This window comes from Dendropsophus ebraccatus, chromosome 7 (genome assembly GCF_027789765.1).
Source record: "Dendropsophus ebraccatus isolate aDenEbr1 chromosome 7, aDenEbr1.pat, whole genome shotgun sequence".
In the NCBI taxonomy this organism is placed as follows: domain Eukaryota; kingdom Metazoa; phylum Chordata; class Amphibia; order Anura; family Hylidae; genus Dendropsophus; species Dendropsophus ebraccatus.
In genome coordinates, this window is record NC_091460.1 from 55,295,607 (window position 1) to 55,317,274 (window position 21,668).

Sequence of the window (21,668 nt, forward strand, 5' to 3'; positions counted from 1 at the left end):
ATACACCCCCCACATCTTGTGGAAAATTGGCATGAGAAATAAATATCTAACACCTGATTTTATGATCCATTATGTGGACACAACTCTGTGACAGATTACTGAACTGCTCAGGCTGGCCATGCACAAAAGCAAAAAATTGGACAGATGGGAGTTCAATATCCACATTTTTTTTACCCTCAAAACTGACAACTCTGTACTAGACAGCATAGGGCTCTATCACAGCCAAACAGGTTCATATTGCTGTGTGTAAGGGCGGGTTCAGACAACGGAATTCTCACGGATTAATTCCGCTTCTGTCGCCTGTACGCTCAAATGCCTTTCCGCCGGTTCCATAGACACCATTCTATGGGCCGGCTGATTCCGCATTCCGCTGAAAGAATTGACGTGTCAATTCTTTCGGCGGAATGCGGAATCAGCCGGCCCATAGAATGGTGTCTATGGAACTGGCGGAAAGGAGCGGCCGTGCGTGCGTACAGGCGACGTAATTCAGCGGATTTTATCCATTAGAATTCCGTAGTCTGAACCCACCCTAATAGGCCTAGTGATCAGCAGATGAAAAAGCAAACACTTGTGTTTTGGCCAATTGCATCTTTTAATGTTGATCCATTGTCTCCCCCCCAGACTGCTGGAATCAGAAACCACCTGCCCCATGTGTTCTGAGAGAGTAACTTCTGATCAGCTAAAAAAAGTTCTGGACTGTTCTATGTATCTCAAGCAGGAGCAGGAGGATCAATAAAATCAGACCACCAGGTAGGAGTCTAGCTATCTACATTTTTGTCAATGTGTTCACATTGTGGTTTTGCCACAATTTGTCTCTAACAGCTGTATGCCTGACCAAGCTTATGAGACTCGCTTTCTCCTTTCATTAAAATGATTGACAGCTCAATGTGTATACAAATTTTTGTTTTCAGGGAGAGCTGTCACTCATTAGTATGTAGATGGGGGAAGCTAGCCTCATAGGGGGAGAAGAAGGAAGAAGTGACTCCGCCTGGCAGGCAATACCCCTCCTACAGGCACCAGGCTAACTCAGTTTAGTCACAAGCAAAAGAAAGTAGTAAACAAAACAGGCAAAAAAAAAACCAGGCTGGTCCCGGGAACAGAACCTCAAACAGGGTGGGAGCTGTGTCCCCCAATGAAGCCACAAGAAAGGGATTTTACAGTACAAAAAATACTTTTTTCTTGTGCCTGTCATTGGGGGACACAGCACCAGTGGGACGTACAAAAGCAGTCCCAGAGGGTGGGGAAAGAAGATGACCCCATGCGGCCTGCCTAATGCACGGCGGCCTGCAGGACCTTGCGGCCCAGACTGGCGTCAGAGGAAGCCAGGATATGGACCTGATAAAACTTTAAAAAAATGTGAGCTGAAGACCTGGTGGCGGCCTTGCAGACCTGGGACACTGAGGCCTGATGGCGAACCGCCCAAGAGGCCCCCACAGCCTGAGCAGAATGAGCGGTGACCTGAAAAGGAGGAGCCCTGTCACGAATGCGGTAGGCCTCTGCGATGGCTGCCCTGATCTAACGCCCAATGGTGGTCTTGGAAGCTGCCAGCCCCTTGCGCGGACCCGACAGGACCACGAACAGGGAATCTGAGCGGCGGAAGGAAGCAGTGATGGACAAGTAGATCCGTATGGCCCGGACAAGGTCCAAACAATGCAGGGACCGTTCCCTAGGATGGGAGGGCACAGGGCAAAAAGAGGGGAGAATGATGTCCTCATTAAGGTGGAATGCAGACACGACCTTCGGCAGGAAGGAAGGAAGAGGACGAAGCACCACCTTGTCCTTATGAAGGACCAGATAAGGGGAGCGACAAGAGAGCGCTGCCAGTTCAGACACCCTATGGATGGATGGAATCGCCACCAAGAAGGCGACTTTCCAAGAAAGGAAACGAAGAGACACCTCCCGAAGAGGCTCAAAGGGAGGACCTTGCAGAACCTCGAGGACTAAATTAAGGTCCCAGGGCTCTACAGGTTTTCGAAAAGGAGGGGCCAAATGGACCACCCCCTGAAGAAAAGTCTTCACCTGAGGGCGAAAAGCAAGAGCCCGCTGAAAAAGAACAGACAGAGTGGAAACCTGCGAACGCAAGGTGGAATGACTGAGGCCTTTATCCAGACCGGATTGCAAAAAGGAAAGAATCTTGGGCGTGGAACACACCAAGGGGTGAAAATTCTTCTGTTCACACCAAGAAAAGAAGGCCTTCCACACGCGATGGTAGATCCGAGCTGACTGAGGCTTACGGGCCTTAAGCATGGTTTGGATGACTAGGTCCAAGAACCCACGAAACCTCAATACCGCGGCTTCAACAGCCATGCCGTTAAACTCAGCTGAGGTAAATTGGGGTGGAATATTGGCCCTTGTGAAAGGAGGTCGGCCCACAGGGGAAGACGCCAGGGGGCGTCGGCCAGGAGGTACACTACGTCGGCGTACCAGGACCGGCACGGCCAGTCTGGAGCGACAAGAATGGCGGGAACGCCGAGTGTCTTGATGCGCTTCAGGACTCGTGGGAGAATGGGCAGAGGAGGAAAAGCGTAAACCAGGGAGAACTGCTCCCATGGGGTCACCAAGGCGTCCACCGCGAACGCGCAAGGATCCCGGCCTCGAGTCACATAGATAAGGAGTTTGTGGTTCAGCCTGGAGGCGAAGAGATCCACATCTGGGAATCCCCACCGCCGGCAGATTTGAAGAAACACCTCGGGATGTAGAGCCCATTCGCCTTGATCCAGTCTTTTGCGGCTGAGATAGTCTGACACCCAATTGTCCACCCCGGGAATGTGGACTGCCGAGAGAGCTGGAACAAAGCGCTCCGCCCAATGGAGAATGCTAGCGGCCTCGGTCATGACAGAGCGGCTCCTGGTGCTGCCTTGACGGTTCAGATAAGCAATGACTGTGTCGTTGTCAGTCTGAACACGGACCGGGTAACCCCTCAGGAGATCGGTCCACTGAGACAGGGCGAGGAAGATGGCCCGGAGCTCCAGGATATTGATGTGAAGCCGAGCCTCCATCGGCGACCAAGAGCCCTGAGCCGTGTGGCTCCCGAAGACCGCCCCCCACCGGACAGGCTGGCATCCGTAGAGACAACCAGCCAATTGAGGGGGAGGAAAGAGCGGCCGAGGAGGACCACCGGAGACGTCAACCACCAAAGAAGCTCCCTGCGAACAGCAGGGGACAGGAGGATCTTCTTGTGGAGAGACAGTGGGGACCTGTCCCACTGAGACAGAGTCGCCCGTTGTAGAGGGCGCGAATGAAACTGAGCGAAGGGGATTGCCTCAAAAGAGGAGACCATCCTGCATGCAAAGGCGAATCGAACAGGGGGAGCCCGAGTGGAGCAGAGCGACTGCCGAGCGCAGGGAGGCAACCTTGTTGGGAGGAAGGAGAACGCGGGCCGTCTCGGTGTTGAATAGCATCCCGAGAAACTCCATAGAGCGGGAGGGGAACAGGGAAGATTTTTGGTAGTTGATCACCCAACCGAAATTGGTCAGGAGATCGAGTGAGATCTGGAGGCTGCACAAAGTGTCCTGTTTGGAGCGGCCCTTTACCAAGAGGTCGTCCAGGTATGGCAGGATAGCCACCCCATTTGATCGAAGCAGAGCCGTCAAGGGTGCAAGGATCATGGTAAAGACCCGAGGCGAGCCCGAAGGACAGGGCCACGAACTGGAAATGTCCAGAACCGACGGCGAAACGTAGGAAACGTTGATGACTGGTTGCGATAGGAACATGCAGATAGGCGTCGCGGATGTCTATAGAGGCAAGAAATTCGAGGCAAGAAATTCAACTGGGAGTGGCTGCCTCTATTTGGTCGTGCACTCCACCTGTCTCACCCAGGTGATGCAATTATTTTTGCAGGTATTAGACGGATCTTGCATGCCCAGAGCATAGGCGTATTATACGCCATGGAGAGGCCATAGTGTACATACAGTGTAGGGTCTGCCTCGATATGAGTCCACCTTATCGTCGTGAGGCAGTTTACACTGTTTGCAAATAGTAACCAAGAGACTCATTATTTTTGTGGGAATTTTTTGGGCAGTTGGGGGGGGGGGCTGCTTTTAATTATAAAACTGGGTTAGCCTGGTGCCTGTAGGAGGGGTATAGCCTGTCAGGCGGAGTCACTTCTTCTTCTGTCTAGTGTCGCCTCCTAGTGGCAGTAGCCTATACCCACTGGTGCTGTGTCCCCCAATGACAGGCACAAGAAATCTCCCCCATAGACTCTCATTGAGAATCCTGGCAGGAATTAAAGAATTCAAACAAAAATATTAAATTAAACCATCTATTTCTGACCTTGGCCTACTCCTACCATATACTGCCTTTATGGGCAATAATTGATACCTGTGAATTCTGTTATCAATGATTAATTGAAATCCCCAGAATAAAACTTAAACTAACTGTTGGTCTTGAAGTGAGGGAAAAAATAGAAAGAAATAAAACATTTGTAATGATGTTACATATCCATCGTAGTTGTTTTGTGTGTTTGATAGTCTTTCTGTTCTTTGTAGGTTTTCATTGTGGACCTTTCATCGACTTCATAGACCATGTATTTTTCTAGCCACATTATATTGTAATCATTTCTGTATATATTGTTTAGTGAAGATTTTGTATTTGTAACAGCACCAATTATCTTAACTACAATATTTATAATAAACAAGTTGTTTGTATTGTTGTGAGGTTTATTGTCTAACACTGAACAATTTAGTCTAATGTAATTTTTTATTTTTTACAGTTTAGTAAGAGGTAACCTAGTCAGGGGGAAAAAAAATTTGAGCCCTGTGTTTTTAAGGATGCAGAGGTGGCCAACTGGCTGACCAAGGATATGTTCCCAGGCAAGTGGCCCAACCAGGGCTCAATACTGAATTGTATCTGGAAGCTGAGAATGCTGCTAAGGGCTGTTTGAATCTTTGTGGCTGTGTCATTACAGTGCTTCAAAGATTCAAACACTTTCTCTGCTCTTGGCATCATATTGATACATGATGCAGGGCAGGAAGACAGTCCACTACAGGGCACCCCATCCGTAGGTTGGGGTTCCATGTTATACGGAATGTGGGAATAAGCCCTAAAACAGACTACTGTACACTTTCAAATTTCAGCCGGGCAGGAAGAGGACCATACCTAGTATAAGATGAGTCACAGAATGGCAATTGTGCATCTATAAATAGAGGACCAGTCTGAGTCTGATAAAGGTTAGAATAGCCAAAAGGGCACAAATACCCACATCAACACCAGTGGTTTCAAAATCAACTTTTTTTCCTGTTGCCTTCTCTGGTCATCCAACTTTTTTGGCCACAGTTCCACAGCAGACACTCCTGCTCTGCTCAGAGAGGCATAGGGGTTCACACTATGGATTCCATTGCTCGTCCCCGCAAGTCTCCGCCCGTGCTATATACACCATTCTATGGCCGGGCTGATTTCGCTGTCCACCGAAATAATTGACATGTCAGTTCTTTCCACGGAAACCGCCCGGCCACAGAATGGTGACTATGGCACGGGCAGAGACACGTGGCCATGAGCAGGGACGAGCGGCAGAATTCGCCGAAACTTATCCTCGCGGATTCCCTGCTGTGAACCTACCCCTAAGGGTAGGCTCACACTACGGAATCTGCGCGGATAAATTCCAGCGGATTCTGACGAGTGTACGCTCTCGGCCGTGCGCCTCTGCACCTGTTCCATAGACACCATTCTATGCACAGGCGGATTCCGTCGAAAGAATTGACGTCAATTCTTTCGGCAGATAGCGGAATCGGGCCACTTATAGAATGGTGTCTGTGGAGACGGTGGAAAGGCGCGCCGCCGTGCACAGGTACGAGCCACGGAATCCGACTAAATTTATCCACGCGGATTCCGTAGTGTAAACCTACTCTTAGGCTCCGTTCCCACTGAGCAAAGGTAGCGGAATTCCGCGACGGAATTGTCCGCCGCGGAATGCCATTAGCCTCCCGCTCATAATGGGACTCTATGGGAGGCGCGCGCTCCTGCCCTGTCCGCGCTGAAGAATGAACATGTTCATTCTTCAGCGCGTACAGAGCAGCAGCGCGCGCCTCCCATAGAGTCCCATTATGAGCGGGAGGCTAACGGCATTCTGCGGCGGACAATTCCGTCGCGGAATTCCGCTAGCTTTGCTCAGTGGGAACGGGGCCTTATAGTGAGGGGCTTGCTCTGTGACCTCTTCAGATGTCATTCCACAGGGAAGGGGAGGCTGAGCTGTGAACAGCCTCTATTGTCTGTATACTGGTATCAACGTTTACTTTCCTTCTGTCTGTGATAAAAAATGGTGGCACTGCTGGGAAGTGATCTGTACAGAAGTCTAAGCTTGGTTTTAGGCCTAGTGGAAATTATTATTTTAAAATATAGTAAAATAGAAAATCTGAAAAAAAAAAAATTAGATAAAAACTGGATTTAAATGGGTTATTTCCCAATGACATAGTCCCCTTAAAGTTGTAGAATCACTGTGCCCAGTAACTACCACTATTGCACAGGGCAAGTTCCTATCCTCAGTGGACATTCTGTGTACCTGCACATCTTACTGGCAACTTACAAAGGTTCTATCTTCTATGGTGGCTTTTCTTTAATCTTGGGGTGTCGTTGCCATCACCTACCTGAACAAAATCCTGATCAAGGGGCTGTTTCAGCAGGTCAGCCAGTCTGGACACACTAGTTCTACATTGGCAGGTTCATCAACTCCCTCTCATAGGACTCCCAGTTCCACACTAAACCTCTTCTGAAAGCAACTTATAGTCCAATAGGACAAGGTCATTGACTCCTTGGACAACACCTTGCCCAGATTGTAACACTTCTTGGCCCACCTGCTCAAACACCAGACATCTGGCAAATTGAGCACTTACTGGATCAGCTGGGACACCAGTTTCAGGAACCTACAGGCCTAGCTACAACATCTGTGAGCAAATGCCATTTGGAATCTGTATTCCTCCATGCACAACAAGTTTTTTTTTTTGTTAGCACTTTCTGGGCTTCTTTGCAGACAGTTGCCCTAGGTAGCATTTTGGGGTACATATGAGATTCTGATTACTTTTTATTGTTTCATTTTGAAGTAGGATTAAACGGCAAGAGCAAATCTGAAATTTCTGTCCTTGTTTTCACGCCACAAATGTGTAAATAAAACCACAAATATAGTTTTCTGTGAAACTAAGTTTATTGAAGCTTTTCATATAGTTACAATATTATTATACAAAACAAAGTACTGTTTATATTCTATGTACAGGAGAGAGTAGGGAAGACTCTGTAAAATAAAGTACACCTGGGAAAAAGTGCTGGAGAATGGCCAGAAAGTACACAGGCCTGAATTGTATGTACTAAAAAAAAGGTATGTTGTACTAAAAAAAAGCTATGTGGAGCCTTTCCTTATTACTGTACACTCCTAACAGTATGGGAAATCCAAGACGACTCGCATCAAGGCCTCCCAGTCCTCTGTAGGCATCCTTCTAGTTCCAGGATGTGACAAATCTGTCTGCAGTAGTCATCCACTGTACTTCTCACTTGGATTTTTTCGTTTTTGTCGTTTTTGCTTTGCCTGGCTTTTTGTTTCCACCTTTTTCGACCTTCGAAGACTTTGAGGGTTTTGCTTTTTTTGCCTACAACAACAGAAAATCCATTAGAACTTAAAGTTTGTCAGTACAGAAATAGACACGTCTAGGTCAGATATACTTTGTTCTTAAAGTGTCCCTGTTACATTAAAAAAAAACTTTTATCATGTCACACAGGCATGTATCCTATGTACTAAAGTAAGGGCCCTATTCCACCGGACGATTATCGTTCAGATTATCGTTAAATCGTTCGAATCTAAACGATAATCGTTCGGTTGAAATGCAGTTAACGATTAACGACCGAACGAGAAATCGTTGATCGCTTTATAAGACCTGGACCTATTTTTATCGTTGCTCGTTCGCAAATCGTTCGCATTGAATAAGACATCGTTCGGTCGTTCGCAATAGATACGAACGCAATAGCGAATAAATAGCGAAGAAGAAACGATCGCAATTACGATCATGAGTAACGATTATCGTTCCATGGAAATGAGTGAACGTTTTCAGGTCTTTCGCAATAGTGGTCGTTTGAGATCATTAATCGTTAACGATTATACAAACGATAATCGTCCGGTGGAATAGGGCCCTTAGGCAGAGATTGCAGCGAGCCAGGGAGAGAAGTGTTCAGCGTAGCACTTCTTCCAGCTGTATCTAACAATCAGTGGGGGACTAAACACCCAGACCTTAACCGTATTAACTTCACTGGCTCTGGGCTGCAAAACCACACCCAAACAGTTTCTGGAAGAAAGCATCCATGTTCTATTAAACCTGAAAAAAACTTGTAAAGGCAGAAACTTCAGGTTTCTCTTACCTGAAGTCAACATTAAACTATGGTTACATCTATTTCCAATCCAGAAACCTAACAGGACCAATGCATATGTCCTTTACCTTTATCATTGCGTCTACAGTGACATCCTCCTCCTCCTGATTCTCTTCAGCCTGGGTGTCTTCAGTGTTGGCCTCTTCTCCATATTCAGACTGCATGGCAGAAGCAGTATCTTTTCTGGAGGCTTTGACTATTTGCAGAGAGTATGGGGTGAGATGGGTTTCCTTGTTGTAGCCACGTGTAAAGGCCGCTTTTACCTGAGGGAAATGACAGCCTGTTATTTCTCTCCGTAGATAAGGAAGCGTTCAAACACACACTGTTTTATTACTGCATAGACAGTCACATCATGGCTTCAATGGTAAATAAAAAGTGATGACACAAATGTGAATATCTAATAACTGATGAATTGTACGTCATGAACAATGGATGACAGCTGATAAGTGACACACACACAGACTCCAATCTTCACCTATTTGGATGGGGACAGACATTTGTAGTGGTACACATTGAAGTACTGATCCAAAACAGACTTATATGGGTTAGGGGTTCTGACATTTCTATACATTTTCATTGTACCTTGGGATCCAGTTTAGAAAAGGGAGTAGGTTTTCCTCCCCAGCTGCAGATCTCCATTATATTATCGTAATCTTCTTTCATTAAGTAGTAAGTGTCCAAAAGATCCACCACTTCCTGTACACCGTCTGCTCCTTGTGCAGTCAGTGGCTGCACCAGCTTGTCCCGCATATATGACAAGTAATCCAAGTTCAGTGCCCGTTTACTTGTTCTTGTTCTGGGATAGGAGAAATGTGTAATAACATCCAGGATATATGTTCCCAGAAAATGGACTCTCTCCAGCGCAACCACAACAGCCTCTTCATCAGAAATGCATTAAGAGAGACATGCTAACAGCATCAACACCATCTGCTGCTCGCTACATATGTAGGAACAGAACCATTTTCAGACCACTGACAATTCTAGCCTACAATAATCGAATGTGCACAGCCATTTTATGTGCCTAAAGATTACATGTAGATGAACTCTTACTAGAGATGAACGAACCGGGTTCGGGTTCGAGTCGATCCGAACCAGATAGTTCGGAATTTGTTTAGAGGTGGCTGCTGAAGTTGGATAAAGCTCTAAGGTTGTCTGGAAAGCATGGATACAGCCAATGACTATATCTATGTTTTCCACATAGCCTTAGGGCTTTATTCAAGTTCAGCAGCCACCGCTAATCAAATGCCGAAAGTTCGGGTTCAGATCGACTCGAGCATGCTCCAGGTTCGCTCATCTCTAACTCTTACCTAAGAGACGTGTGCATGGCAAGCTCTTGGGTTATGCGGTCATGTTTCCCTGTAGAAGAGTATTTTCCCAGCCAACTAGGAAAGCTTGGAAACTGGGACATATACCCCCTCATCAGCTCCCCAGGAATGACACTGGCATAAATCGCCTATGGAGAAAACAACAATTCATGCACTTTAGTGAGAAGAATATACAAGTAAAATGTTGTCTACATGGGTAGTATGCAGTTACACATTGCTATAGTGTGCTCTGGATATATATCCACTAAGTTCCTGCTGAAACTAAACAGGCTAAGCATTCTCCTATTTATATTCTATAGTGAGCAGCCCTGGGATGGTTGGATGTGTAGTACATACTAGAACTGAAGCCTCTGCATCTCTGTAGTGGCATTGGTGTGATGACAACTGTATTCGATGTCTGCTGTAAGTTTACATTGACACTTGTATACAGTATATAGAATCCATTTTCACTGTAACCTACTAAAGCTACACAACAGTAGTTTCAATCTCCATCTTTTGTTTTCCATGTGGTCTTTTTAGATTAAAAGTTTGTACATTGTGTCATGATCAATATCAGAATTATTGATTAGTGGTAGTCTGGGTGCTGGGACCCCCAAGATTACTAAAATGAAGGGGCAGAAGCGAAGGCTGTGCCCCTTTTTGCTTGGGAAGAAATGTTCAGTAGGGGGAATGTCTTAGCACCCAGACCCCCACCACTGAAAACGTCTGACATAACACTATGACATGTAAGAAATGTGTGGAGGTACCCATTAGACTGTGAAAACAGATGTGGAGATAATTTACCTGTGTAGGCAAGAGGCTCCAGACCTGTTTACTACGTATAACCCTGTCCACAAGATCACCATCACATATACTGTCGGCCGCCTTGCTCAGGAGCAGTAAGTGTTTCTTCATATTGCCTCTAGAGGAAAAACAAAGAATAGGGCTTGTTACACAACCACATATAGAAAGAAGAAAGATTCAGTAAATAATCTGGTTTAAGGCCCTTACCCAGCAGCAGCAGGTTTGACATGAACATAGTTTTCTTGAACAAAGAGAGGCGCCATCGAGTAGTCATGGAAGAAGAGGTCTGACTTGTCTATCAGGGTCATGTGAGCGGTTTCTTCACCACTAACAAACACCTTGCGTACAACATCAAAGGGACCCTGGTGATAGCAAACAAATATGATCACAGTTAAAAGAATACTATAGATAAAAGCCAGAGGAAGACTATGAACTGTTCATAGTCATATGAGTGTGAACTGTTCACACTATACTTCCATATGGGAGACTTAAGAAAGAAAAAAAAAAAAAAAAAAGGCTCAGCACCTGGACTTTGAAAAATCAAACTTAACAAGTATGGCCATGTGTGACCTGTACACATAATGACAATTACGCCACACAAGGAGCTGCTTACCATCTTAATATCCTTTTTGGCATTGTTGGCATTACTCTTGGCTTCATCATAAGTCAAGGCTTTGTTGCTGGCACACCACATACTGAGATTATGCAGCACCTTAAGAAAAAAAAAAGGAAAAAAACACATCAAGCTAAGAAGCTTCTAGATGAAATGCATCTTATTATGTACAATGGGTCTCACCTGCCGAATATCTTGGTTTGCCCCCAGAATTATTTCATTCATAGCCGGTGGGGGAATCTTTAAGCCCTCTTTATATGCCACAGACATCATGGCACCCTGAGAGATACAGGATATATCTGTTATTATAGACTCAAGGACACAGACCAGTGTAAAAAGGAATAAGCTCCATATTAAAGTTTAGGTTATTAGGGCTGAATCTCACCTTTATCTGTTCCACTCTTGGTCTTTGGAAACGGAGATCAAAACAGTAGTTTGATAGTGATCGGATCTTTGGATGGTTACGGTCATTGCACATGCAGATGATGGGAATCTTGGACCCTTTAATCAGAGCAATCAGCTCCTAAAACAGAAGGGACCAATGAACTAAACTACTGTAACATTGTACAAGTACATATATACACTGTACAACAAACCTGTACTCCTCCTCTGTCTTCATTTCCAGCCATCCCATCCACTTCATCCATGATCAGAACATGTTTAGAGTTGACAAATTTGCTGGTCCCTAGTAAAGGTGAAGAAATGCAATCAAGTCAGACTCCTGCCGTAATGTACAATGAAAGCAGATATACTGTATGGCAAACCCTTACCTGAGTAAAACCCTTTAATGCTGGTGTTATTCAACGACTCTGCTACCACATCTTTCATGCTGTTCTTGCTTCGAGTGTCGCTAGCATTCAGCTCCACGTAGCTGTAGCCAAGCTCCTGATAAACCAGAACATGGTATTGTTATGTACCATCCTATAGTATAACCATCACATTCTGCATTCATTGCTAAACTCTTCAGATCAATCCCGAAAAATATATTTGTGTAGATTTCCCCCTTTACACAAATAACGTATGTGGCAATAGATACTAGTACAAATAAAAATCATCCGATGGTTGAATAGTCCTTAGTAAATGTTTACTATGACAATAGACAATGTGTAAAGTGTAGAGTTCATCCAACGACTACGGGAATGAATTCCCAACAACTAAGCATGAGGAGATCTCTACAATAGTATCAGTAAGGTCCAAGAAGTCAGGTTTCAGGACACATCATGAATTCATATATTCTACAAATTGTTGTTGTGTTTCTCCATTTTGTCAGTTACTATACAGAGATACTTTTCTCTGTTATACCTTTAAAGTTTGGGTAGTATACTTAGGCCTATGTGTGAGAATAAAGCCTCAATGGCAACACCCAGTTTTCAATCTGTTCAGACATTTCCAAGACTGAAAGAGGAACAGCACAAAAACGATCTAGAATCAGTTCATAAGGAACACACGTATTTACGAAAACAAGAAAGAGGAGAACTTTAAGAAACTCTGTCACTTTCTGGCCGCCTAAAGAGCTAGTGGCACCACTGGATAGAGGATGAGAAAGAGTATTCAGAACATACCTGCATCCTTTTTTACATAATAAACAGCCTTTATTGGGGTTGTAAATATTGTCAAGGAGGCGGGGCCTAGGGTTCACCAAGCACTAGCACTGCTACACCTCACTGTGTATATGCCTACCCCTCTACATAATCAGTGACGTACACAGCACAAAGAGTTGTGACGGTGCCAGGGCCCAGGGAACCATAGTCCTACCATCTTGACACTATTCATCGGTAGAATAAAGGTGCTTTTTGATGAAAATAAAAACACAGACACAGGCAACAAAACTTATGTTCTGATGTTCTGAATGCTTTTAATGATATCTATACAGCCACCAACTCGGTAGACAGTCAAGGAATTTAAAGGGATATTCCAGGGAAAATCAATAATTTAGCAAAGGAAAGGGTTAACCAAGGTTAACCCTTTCCTAATATACTTACCTGTTGTTTTTTGGCCCCCCAAGGAGATCTCCGGTCCGGTCACGTGATCTTGCAGCTTGTGGCTCGGATCCTCTTCTCCTTCCGGTTCGGTGACGTCACCCAGCCGGCGTCGCTCTTTCCGTCTCATTAGCAGCAGAGCACTGAACCCTGACTGGCTTGGTAGCGTGCAGCCAATCAGGGCTCAGTGCTCTGCATCCCCACACGCTTCAGAGTGGGGGTCCCCTGAGGCTGCAGTAAATTATCAGGGGTCGTCGGGCTAAGTGCCGGTCACCAGTTACATGGGCCGGCACTGCACTACAGCAGGTGATCACTCCGCAACCCCCTCCCCCCCCCCCACCTTGTCAGCGATGCCGACCGAGTCCCGGGAGGGGATGCGGCGGGCGGCATTACTTCATTCATAGCTACCAGACACCCGGCTGCCCGCCGCATCCCCTCCCCCCAGGGACTCAGGGTCGGCATCGGTGGGGAAGTAATGTGTATCGGCTGCTGATCCCCCCCGGCCCCCCCTCCCTGTGTCCCTGTCAGAGATCGCTCACCCCCACCCCCGGAGCGTGCTGCTGGCCCCGATCTCTGCACTGGTCTGAAGCACCTGTACTCAGCTGACAGGCGCTGTGTACAGAGCAAGACAGAAATCTCTCCTGCCTCAGTCACACAGAGCCTGTCAACTGAGTACAGGTGCCTGAGACCAGCAGAGATCGGGGCCAGCAGCACGCTCCGCTCCGGGGGTGGGGGTGAGTGATCTCTGACAGGGACACAGGGAGGGGGGGCCAGGGGGGATCAGCAGCAAATACATATTACTTTGCAGGACTTCCCCCCCCCCCCCTCCCTGTGTCCCTGTCAGAGATCACTCACCCCCACCCCCGGAGCGTGCTGCTGGCCCCGATCTCGGCACTGGTCTCAGGCACCTGTACTCAGCTGACAGGCGCTGTGTGACTGAGGCAGGAGAGATTTCTGTCTTGGTCCGTACACAGCGCCTGTCAGCTGAGTACAGGTGCTTCAGACCAGTGCAGAGATCGGGGCCAGCAGCACGCTCCGGGGGTGGGGGTGAGCGATCTCTGACAGGGACACAGGGAGGGGGGGCCGGGGGGGATCAGCAGCCGATACACATTACTTCCCCACCGATGCCGACCCTGAGTCCCTGGGGGGAGGGGATGCGGCGGGCAGCCGGGTGTCTGGTAGCTATGAATGAAGTAATGCCGCCCGCCGCATCCCTGATAATTTACTGCAGCCTCAGGGGACCCCCACTCTGAAGCGTGTGGGGATGCAGAGCACTGAGCCCTGATTGGCTGCACGCTACCAAGCCAGTCAGGGTTCAGTGCTCTGCTGCTAATGAGACGGAGAGCGACACCGGCTGGGTGGTGACGTCACCGAACCGGAAGGAGAAGAGGATCCGAGCCACAAGATCACGTGACCGGACCGGAGATCTCCTTGGGGGGCCAAAAAACAACAGGTAAGTATATTAGGAAAGTGTTAACCTTGGTTAACCCTTTCCTTTGCTAAATTATTGATTTTCCCTGGAATACCCCTTTAAGGTTTCATGAAAACAGATATTATATGTAGAAAAATGCAATAAAAGAAAAGACATTAATCCCACAACTTTACCTCGCACACCAAGACGGCTGTTGTGGTTTTACCAACACCTGGTGGTCCAGACAGCAAGGCAGCTTTAAAAGATGACCCATCGTCCTTGCCCCCAAATTTGGTATATTTTGCTGAAATAATATAATGACATTTAGATGTATGAGCCTATATTTGCTAAATACAACAGAATGGTAAGCCCACCACATGCACAATAAATAAAGATTTTAATGACGTGACACATGTCAAAAGTTTTGATCAGTCTGAGTGCAGAGACCACCACAGTTCATTATATAAATCCAGGAGATGTGTGCTTCACTTTACAGCTTGCAGTTCAGTCAAACTCATTGCAGGAGTTTGGCACTATAGACTCACAGTGCAGCCCGTCTTCTGCAAAGAGTGATCGAATGGCAAGCCAGGGGGTGAAGCACACAAATCAAAATTGGGGTATACACCATATTCCCATTTTCATGCCCCCATGGACAATGTGAGGGCATCACTGTTTTGATTCAGCTACAGGGATAGTGTATCAAAACACAGTAATCACTGAACTCAAGGAGATCAGTGAAAAAATTCCAATGAAGTACTCAATCAAGTCTCCACTGATGCCCCCAAAAATGTAAATATGCAAAACAAGAGTCCGTGGAGCCTCAGTTGCGAGTCTCAAAACATGGGATAGTCAGATATCTCTAGCCTGTTGCCACAGGGTGCCTCCATGATAGGGAGAGTACCACACCACCCTGATAGGTAGCCCTTTAAATCCCACTCAGTTGTGAGTATTGGAACATAAATAGGTAAACAACAGGGTGGCCCCTTTTTGTCAACGTCTAACTCAAGGTGCGAGTATTGGGATCATGACAAGGGCTTGCCAAGGCAGGCATCCATCCACAGACAGCCGTTTCGGGGTATTTGCCCCTCGCCAGTGTGGAGCAGGATTCAGGGATAGTGTAGGCAAAAGTTGACATATCCTTTCACATCACTGTCAAACCATGCGCAATCCTACCATTCTGTATATTCTAATACAATGTTACATTTGAGTTTCTGGAAGATCCTTAGGATCTTAATATTTGTGCTGGTCTGTAAACACAACCCCCAGTATGCTTACATATACACTTAACATATTTCACACATGACAGCATGCCCCATATGATGCCCCTACCAGCAGGTTTCTTTTCATCAGTAGAATGATTCTTGTGCCAGTCTTTTAGCCACCTGATGAGTTTGTTGGCACAGCTCTGATCTCCCTGCTGTCCTATGATGGTCTTTACAGAGGTCGGCTTGTATTTATCAACCCATAGTAAACTTTCTGTCTTGCCACTGACTGATGGCAAGTCCAATGATTTAGCAGAGCTCGGCTTCTCTTGTTTCATGCTCATGCTTGTTTTATGCTTCCAACCATCACTTGTCTTCTCCTCGCCAGCTAACTTCTTTGTTCTCGGCGACTGTCTCTTCTCTGGCGTGATCTTCCTCTTTACTGGGCTAGGTTTTTTGTCTATCTTTTCTGGAGTCTTTTCTACTTTACCTTTGGTTTTGATCTGAATAGCAGCCAAAATAAAAAATAGTATATCAGTCGATGACAGACATGTAACTAAGCACAGCACGACATCTTACAAAAGCCACAAAAAAACATATTCCTCTAACGATAGCAAGATGTTAAAAGGGTGGTTTCATAGGGACAATACTATCCCTACACTGTTAAAAGTAAACTATCAGCAGGTCAGGCGCATCTAACCTGCTTATATGTCCCTATAAGCGCACAGGCACTGAGGATGAAGGTTTCTTACTCTTATGCTTGTGCCGTATTTGTAAAATTTGTCGTTTAATACCTATGTTAAATAGCCAGTCCAGTGCAATGAGGGCAGGACTACTGCCTTCTATACACTGATCTGCTGCCCCCCCCCATCCTGGCCTGCCTGCTCTGCTGATATTCATTAGAGGGGGTATGCCAGGGAGCAGATCAGTGCACTGGGGGCAGTAGTCCCACCCCTAGTGTACCAAACCACCTCATCAGCACAGGGATTAAGCTACAAACTGCACAGAAAAAAGCATGCCGAGGATGAAGGTAAAAAATTCACTTTCATTCTTAGTGCCCAATGCACTATAGGGACATACTTATAGTCACTATAGGGACCTGCTCATAGTTCCCTTTTAGGCAAATGCATGTTAGGGACCCACTACACATGGCAGAACAGCTACGTTTTGTAGCTGTTTGGGAATGTCTAAACTGGGACGGATTCTCTCTGATCCACTTTCCAGCTTGCAGATTGGCTGATATGGTTAAATTGGAATCATAACAAAAAATGGTGTACATCTGCACTTACCTCAGCTTGCGCTGCTATATCATACTTCGATTTCTTCCCAGGTAAAGAGCGAAGTAAGTCAAACAGCCCATCCTCATCGATAATCTTTGTTCCAAAACTCTCTGCCTGTAGAAAGACATTCAAAAAACTGAATTATACATTATAATAAAATAGACTGAAGATGTAGAAAGTAAAGTGTTATGCCCTATGTGTGGAAATTATTATGTAGGGCTCATCCATTGACTGTAATTCCCAATTTCCTTACACCAATGTGAGCTATTGTAAAAAAGAAAAAAAAAACAAGCTTGAATACAGGATGTGAAGGCGATAAAAATATTTTCATGCATTTTACCCGTATAGTAAGTCTGCATATGTGTGTTTGTTGATGACAAATGGCCATTTCAAAACTGGGATAGTCCAAAAAATAAATAAATAAATAAATGCATCCAATGCTTTTCAGCTGATGTCACATACCACAGTTTTCTTCTATGGCAGAACCTGGCACAAGAAGTTTTTCACTGCCCACCAGTAACATGATATAAGTTGAACTTATTAGCAGACATCACTATTTCCCCACTATGATGCCGTTCCTATGCCTTTGCTGCAGCAACTGTCCAAATGCCACAGCTACTACTGTGGGGACCAGAAGTCACTTTCCCTATGCAATTCCATGAGATGAGCAATGTGAATCATGGAAATACATAGAGAAAGTGATTGTCGCTGCAGGATGTAGACAGTCACGTGGGTGATCATCAAACCAGAGATGGCATCACAGGAAGGAAATAAAGAAACCCAGCAAGAAGAGCATCAGACTGGCTGTTTATACCAAGCTACTAGCAAGCTATTTTTGCCTGTACTGTTTAAATAATATCAGGAGAGAAATAAAATGGATTAAATGATTCAAAATAACTTAAGAGGTGTTAAAAAAATTAAACTGAAAAGTGGAAATTTCCATAAAAAAAAAAATATACAATGGAAAAAATGTTTACAATAAGGGCCACGAGGACAAATTAATAGACAAACATGGGAAACCTTCGGCTTTTCAGCTGTTGCAAAACTACAATTCCCATCATGACTGACCAGTCGAAGTTTTAGCTTTGGCCGTCTAGGCATGATGGGAATTGTAGTTTTGCAACAACTGGTGGACCAAAGGTTCCCCATCCCTGACTTACATTAGTTCCTCATATCAACCTTGCGGATTACTGCTTCTAGAACATCCCTAGAACCATGACATTGGCCCCATGCCTGTGCCATACCTTCTCACGTTTGGACTCTCCACCATCACGGCCCAGGATGAGGTAGTTTGTTTTCTTGCTGACATTTCCAGTTACTTTGCCCCCATATCGCTCTACTAATGACTTGGCCTCGTCTCGCTCTATGGACTCCAGGACCCCAGTGATAACAAACGTCAGACCCTCTAAGCAGTTATCTCCCCCCTAAAAGAAAGTCAGACATTTGTTTATAGTTACTGACAAGTCACCTTTGAGGAATGTGCTCATAAATGACACTGAAAGATACTAAGTAACACATGCTACACAAATAGTAACCTATTACATATTGATATCAGTAAACACAATGGCAGGTCTGGTAAGAGCAGAGCTCACGTTCCTCAGCAGAGGATCTCCACTGCATCGATGAACTGTAATAAAGACTTTCACAAAATATGCATTTTAATTTATTTAATTTCATACTTGCAGCCAACAAAACAGTGAAGCCACATAGTTACAGGGTGCACAACCTTATTGAACCAAAGGCTCCGTGCTACTTAAAGGGAACCTGTCACCCCCCGTGCCGGGGTGACAGGCTCCCGACCCCCCGTTAGAGCCCCCTATACTCACCTAATCCTGCCGGGTCCCGCTTCTGGAGGTGGTCGGGTGATGAAGATCTCAGCCACTGCAGCCCGGCGCTCGCGCTGAGAGATGAGTCCAACACCCATAGAGAATGACAGGAGAGTCCAGCGCTCCGTCATTCTCTATGAGCGTTGGACTCATCTCTCAGCGCGCGCGCCCTTTAAACGGCCACTGTCATTTAAAAAACTTTTGATATGTCATAAAGACACATTAAACTTTTTTTTTTTAAATCACAGTAAGGCCTCATTCACGCATCCATAAAATCTGTCTGCAATAGCAGATAGACTACAGACCTAATCACACCCCATACATGTTACGGGGCTGTGATCAATGCCACAAAAAAATACCGGTCTCCCCTACTACAGACCACAATTGCAGCAAAGTTCACTATTCACCAATGTACGAATTCATGCATTGCGGATGACTACAGATATACATCTGTAGGAACAGAGGTATAAAAAGCCAGGGTTTATGAAAGCGACAAAGGTGGTGTAACCATAAATATACAATATGCAAAGAGATCAGTGATAGGAGATTGTGGGGGGTCCGCCCTCTGTTTCCCCTGCCGATCTCTGTATCGGGCTCTGGCTTCTGTGTAATGAATAATGTTGTGGGTATGACACGTGACCCACGGCTCTGTTCAATCCTATGGACGCCGGAAAGATCACTGTCCTCCGCTCCATAGGATTGAACAGAGCCACGGGTCACGTGCCATACCAGCGGCTCTAATCATTACACAGAAGCTGGGTCCCATTATGGAGATTGGCATGGGGGGGGGGGGGGTACAGAGGCCAGACCCCTGTGATCTCCTACTTTCCCCTATCCACAGGAAAAGTTGATTTTCCTGGAATAACTCTTCAAACTCCTTTAAACTGCCAATTCTTGCTTACCTGGGGAATTTCCTTGGAGCCAAGAGCTTTAGGACCTTCTCTATTCAGATAATTCCTATAAGCGGTAAAATTACCACGCTTCTTTTCAGAGTCTTCAGGACTGGACTGCAGAAAAAAAGTTTACTTTTATTTTAGGACTCCTATATAAAATATATGAGACTTCTAAGTCTTTTGGTCATCCAGTCCCTAAGCAATGATACATAGGCTGGGGCAAAGAAGACACATTGACGGAAGGATTATCAAGATCTCATGAGCTCATCTGTTGAATGCAGTTTTAGCTGACATGTCTGACCGCTGCTCCATTCAACCAGAAAAGACAGTGCACCCCCTGTTCTTGTTACTGGTGAGGGTCCCAGTAATCAGATGCCCATCGATAAGACATTGAACTGTGGGTAGGAGTTGAGTGTTGCTCGTGGAACATAAAGTTTAACACTGCTTAAATAAAACAACCTGGCAAAGCCATAAAACCACACGTCTAATACACTGTTTTGCAGGAGCAGAACTGCTTTTCACACTTAACCCCTTAGTATAAGAGTATAATGACCCTAAATCACACCCAAGTAAGCAGCCCACACTGACCCAAAACGCAAAATTCATACCTCAGATTTTTTAGCTGTTCTTACAGGTGTGGTCACCTCCTTCTTTGGGGATATCACCTTGGGTTTAGTAACTGGGCTGGATATCTCCATCTGTGTGTGTTGAGCTTCATCCTTCTTTTTCATCAGAGCTATCTTGGAGCTGGTCTTGACTGGAGATATCTTCCCTTTGGTGGAAGATGAACTTTCGGACTGTGTGTGTGAAATCTCTCTTATATCATTCTCCTTCTTAACTGTTGCTGATGTACTGGAATGGCTTCCTGTCTTAGCTTAAAAAAAAAAAAAAAAAAATAGAAATTATATATACATATATATATGAAAATGTTAATATACAATGCAATTTATATAGCAATTGGACTGTGGTGTTGGGTAAAGTACATAAGTCTCCTAAACGTATAGGGGATGTCCCACCAACAACTCTTAACCCCTGTCCACAGGATAAGTAACACATGTATGTACTGGAGAACAGGGTGCCCAGGTCTTCCATCTGAAAGGCAGTAGTGGTCACACGTGCACATTGCTGCTCTATTATGTTGTGAATTGATGCTTGTCTACAACCAACAATCAGGGCACACAATTATTCATTTAACATTATACACGTTAAAGCCTCTATACAGTCTGATACTGTCAAGGATACCCACCCGTGTTATTGCTGAGATTATGTGGCACTTAATGCGTAAGTAACCTTTAATATGTAAGCAAGAAACAGAATTCAAGTGAATGATAAACCATAATAAAGCAGAGATGAGGCACCGAAGCCAAAAAGGTAGCGTGCCCTCCTCACCGCCCGGGCTGATGATTATCCCCAGGGCTGTATGCCTCTCCCAGGGACACTGTCAATGGGTAACTACGCTGCTTCATTTACCGTAACAAAAAATATGACCAATCCTTGTTAACAGGAGATGTCCCTGATGATTGGAGAACAGCCAATGTTATACCAATCCACAAGAAGGGAGTAGAGAAGAGCCCAGTAACTACAGGCCAGTGAGCCTGACATCTGTAGTAGTGAAAATGATGGAAACTCTTCTAAAAAGAAGATAATGGATCACCTAAGAATCAACAATTTGATGGATCCAAACCACCATGGCTTTACTGAGGACCGATCATTTCAGACTAATCTCATTGATTTCTTTGATTATGCCACAAAAGTGCTGGATGAAGGTGGTGCCACGGATATCGCCTATCTGGACTTCAGCAAAGCTTTTGATACAGTTCCCCATAAAGAGCTGATAGAGAAGTTGGAGAAAATTTGACTTAATCCCTGGATAGTTCAGTGGATTTGTGGTTGGCTGAAGGATAGATATCAGAGGGTTGTTGTTAATGGTGTATAGTCCGAGCAGAGACTGGTTACAAGTGGTGTGCCACAAGGGTCTGTTCTGGGTCCTATTCTTTTTAATATGTTTGT

General features: G+C 45.4%; 2 protein-coding genes across 6 annotated transcripts in view; one reads left to right on the plus strand and one right to left on the minus strand.

Moving 5' to 3' along the window:
• Positions 1-4,607, plus strand: part of WDR19 (WD repeat domain 19) — a 47,113-nt gene extending 42,506 nt beyond the window's left edge. For all 3 annotated transcript variants that reach the window (XM_069977530.1, XM_069977531.1, XM_069977532.1), the window contains 2 exons: positions 622-750; positions 4,488-4,607. In XM_069977530.1, coding sequence (XP_069833631.1) covers positions 622-736 — 115 coding nt within the window. In that variant the 3' untranslated portion in view covers positions 737-750; positions 4,488-4,607. The remainder of the gene's footprint in view (positions 1-621; positions 751-4,487) is intronic.
• A 2,506-nt stretch (positions 4,608-7,113) lies between these two features.
• Positions 7,114-21,668, minus strand: part of RFC1 (replication factor C subunit 1) — a 32,850-nt gene continuing 18,295 nt past the window's right edge. For all 3 annotated transcript variants that reach the window (XM_069977534.1, XM_069977535.1, XM_069977536.1), the window contains exons 9-25: positions 20,267-20,532; positions 19,668-19,772; positions 18,184-18,363; positions 16,949-17,053; positions 15,787-16,162; positions 14,652-14,761; positions 11,838-11,952; positions 11,664-11,752; positions 11,453-11,590; positions 11,251-11,346; positions 11,068-11,166; positions 10,662-10,816; positions 10,455-10,572; positions 9,654-9,799; positions 8,929-9,142; positions 8,415-8,609; positions 7,114-7,574 (exon numbers count right to left, since the gene is read on the minus strand). In XM_069977534.1, coding sequence (XP_069833635.1) covers positions 7,476-7,574; positions 8,415-8,609; positions 8,929-9,142; positions 9,654-9,799; positions 10,455-10,572; positions 10,662-10,816; positions 11,068-11,166; positions 11,251-11,346; positions 11,453-11,590; positions 11,664-11,752; positions 11,838-11,952; positions 14,652-14,761; positions 15,787-16,162; positions 16,949-17,053; positions 18,184-18,363; positions 19,668-19,772; positions 20,267-20,532 — 2,606 coding nt within the window. In that variant the 3' untranslated portion in view covers positions 7,114-7,475. The remainder of the gene's footprint in view (positions 7,575-8,414; positions 8,610-8,928; positions 9,143-9,653; positions 9,800-10,454; positions 10,573-10,661; positions 10,817-11,067; positions 11,167-11,250; positions 11,347-11,452; positions 11,591-11,663; positions 11,753-11,837; positions 11,953-14,651; positions 14,762-15,786; positions 16,163-16,948; positions 17,054-18,183; positions 18,364-19,667; positions 19,773-20,266; positions 20,533-21,668) is intronic.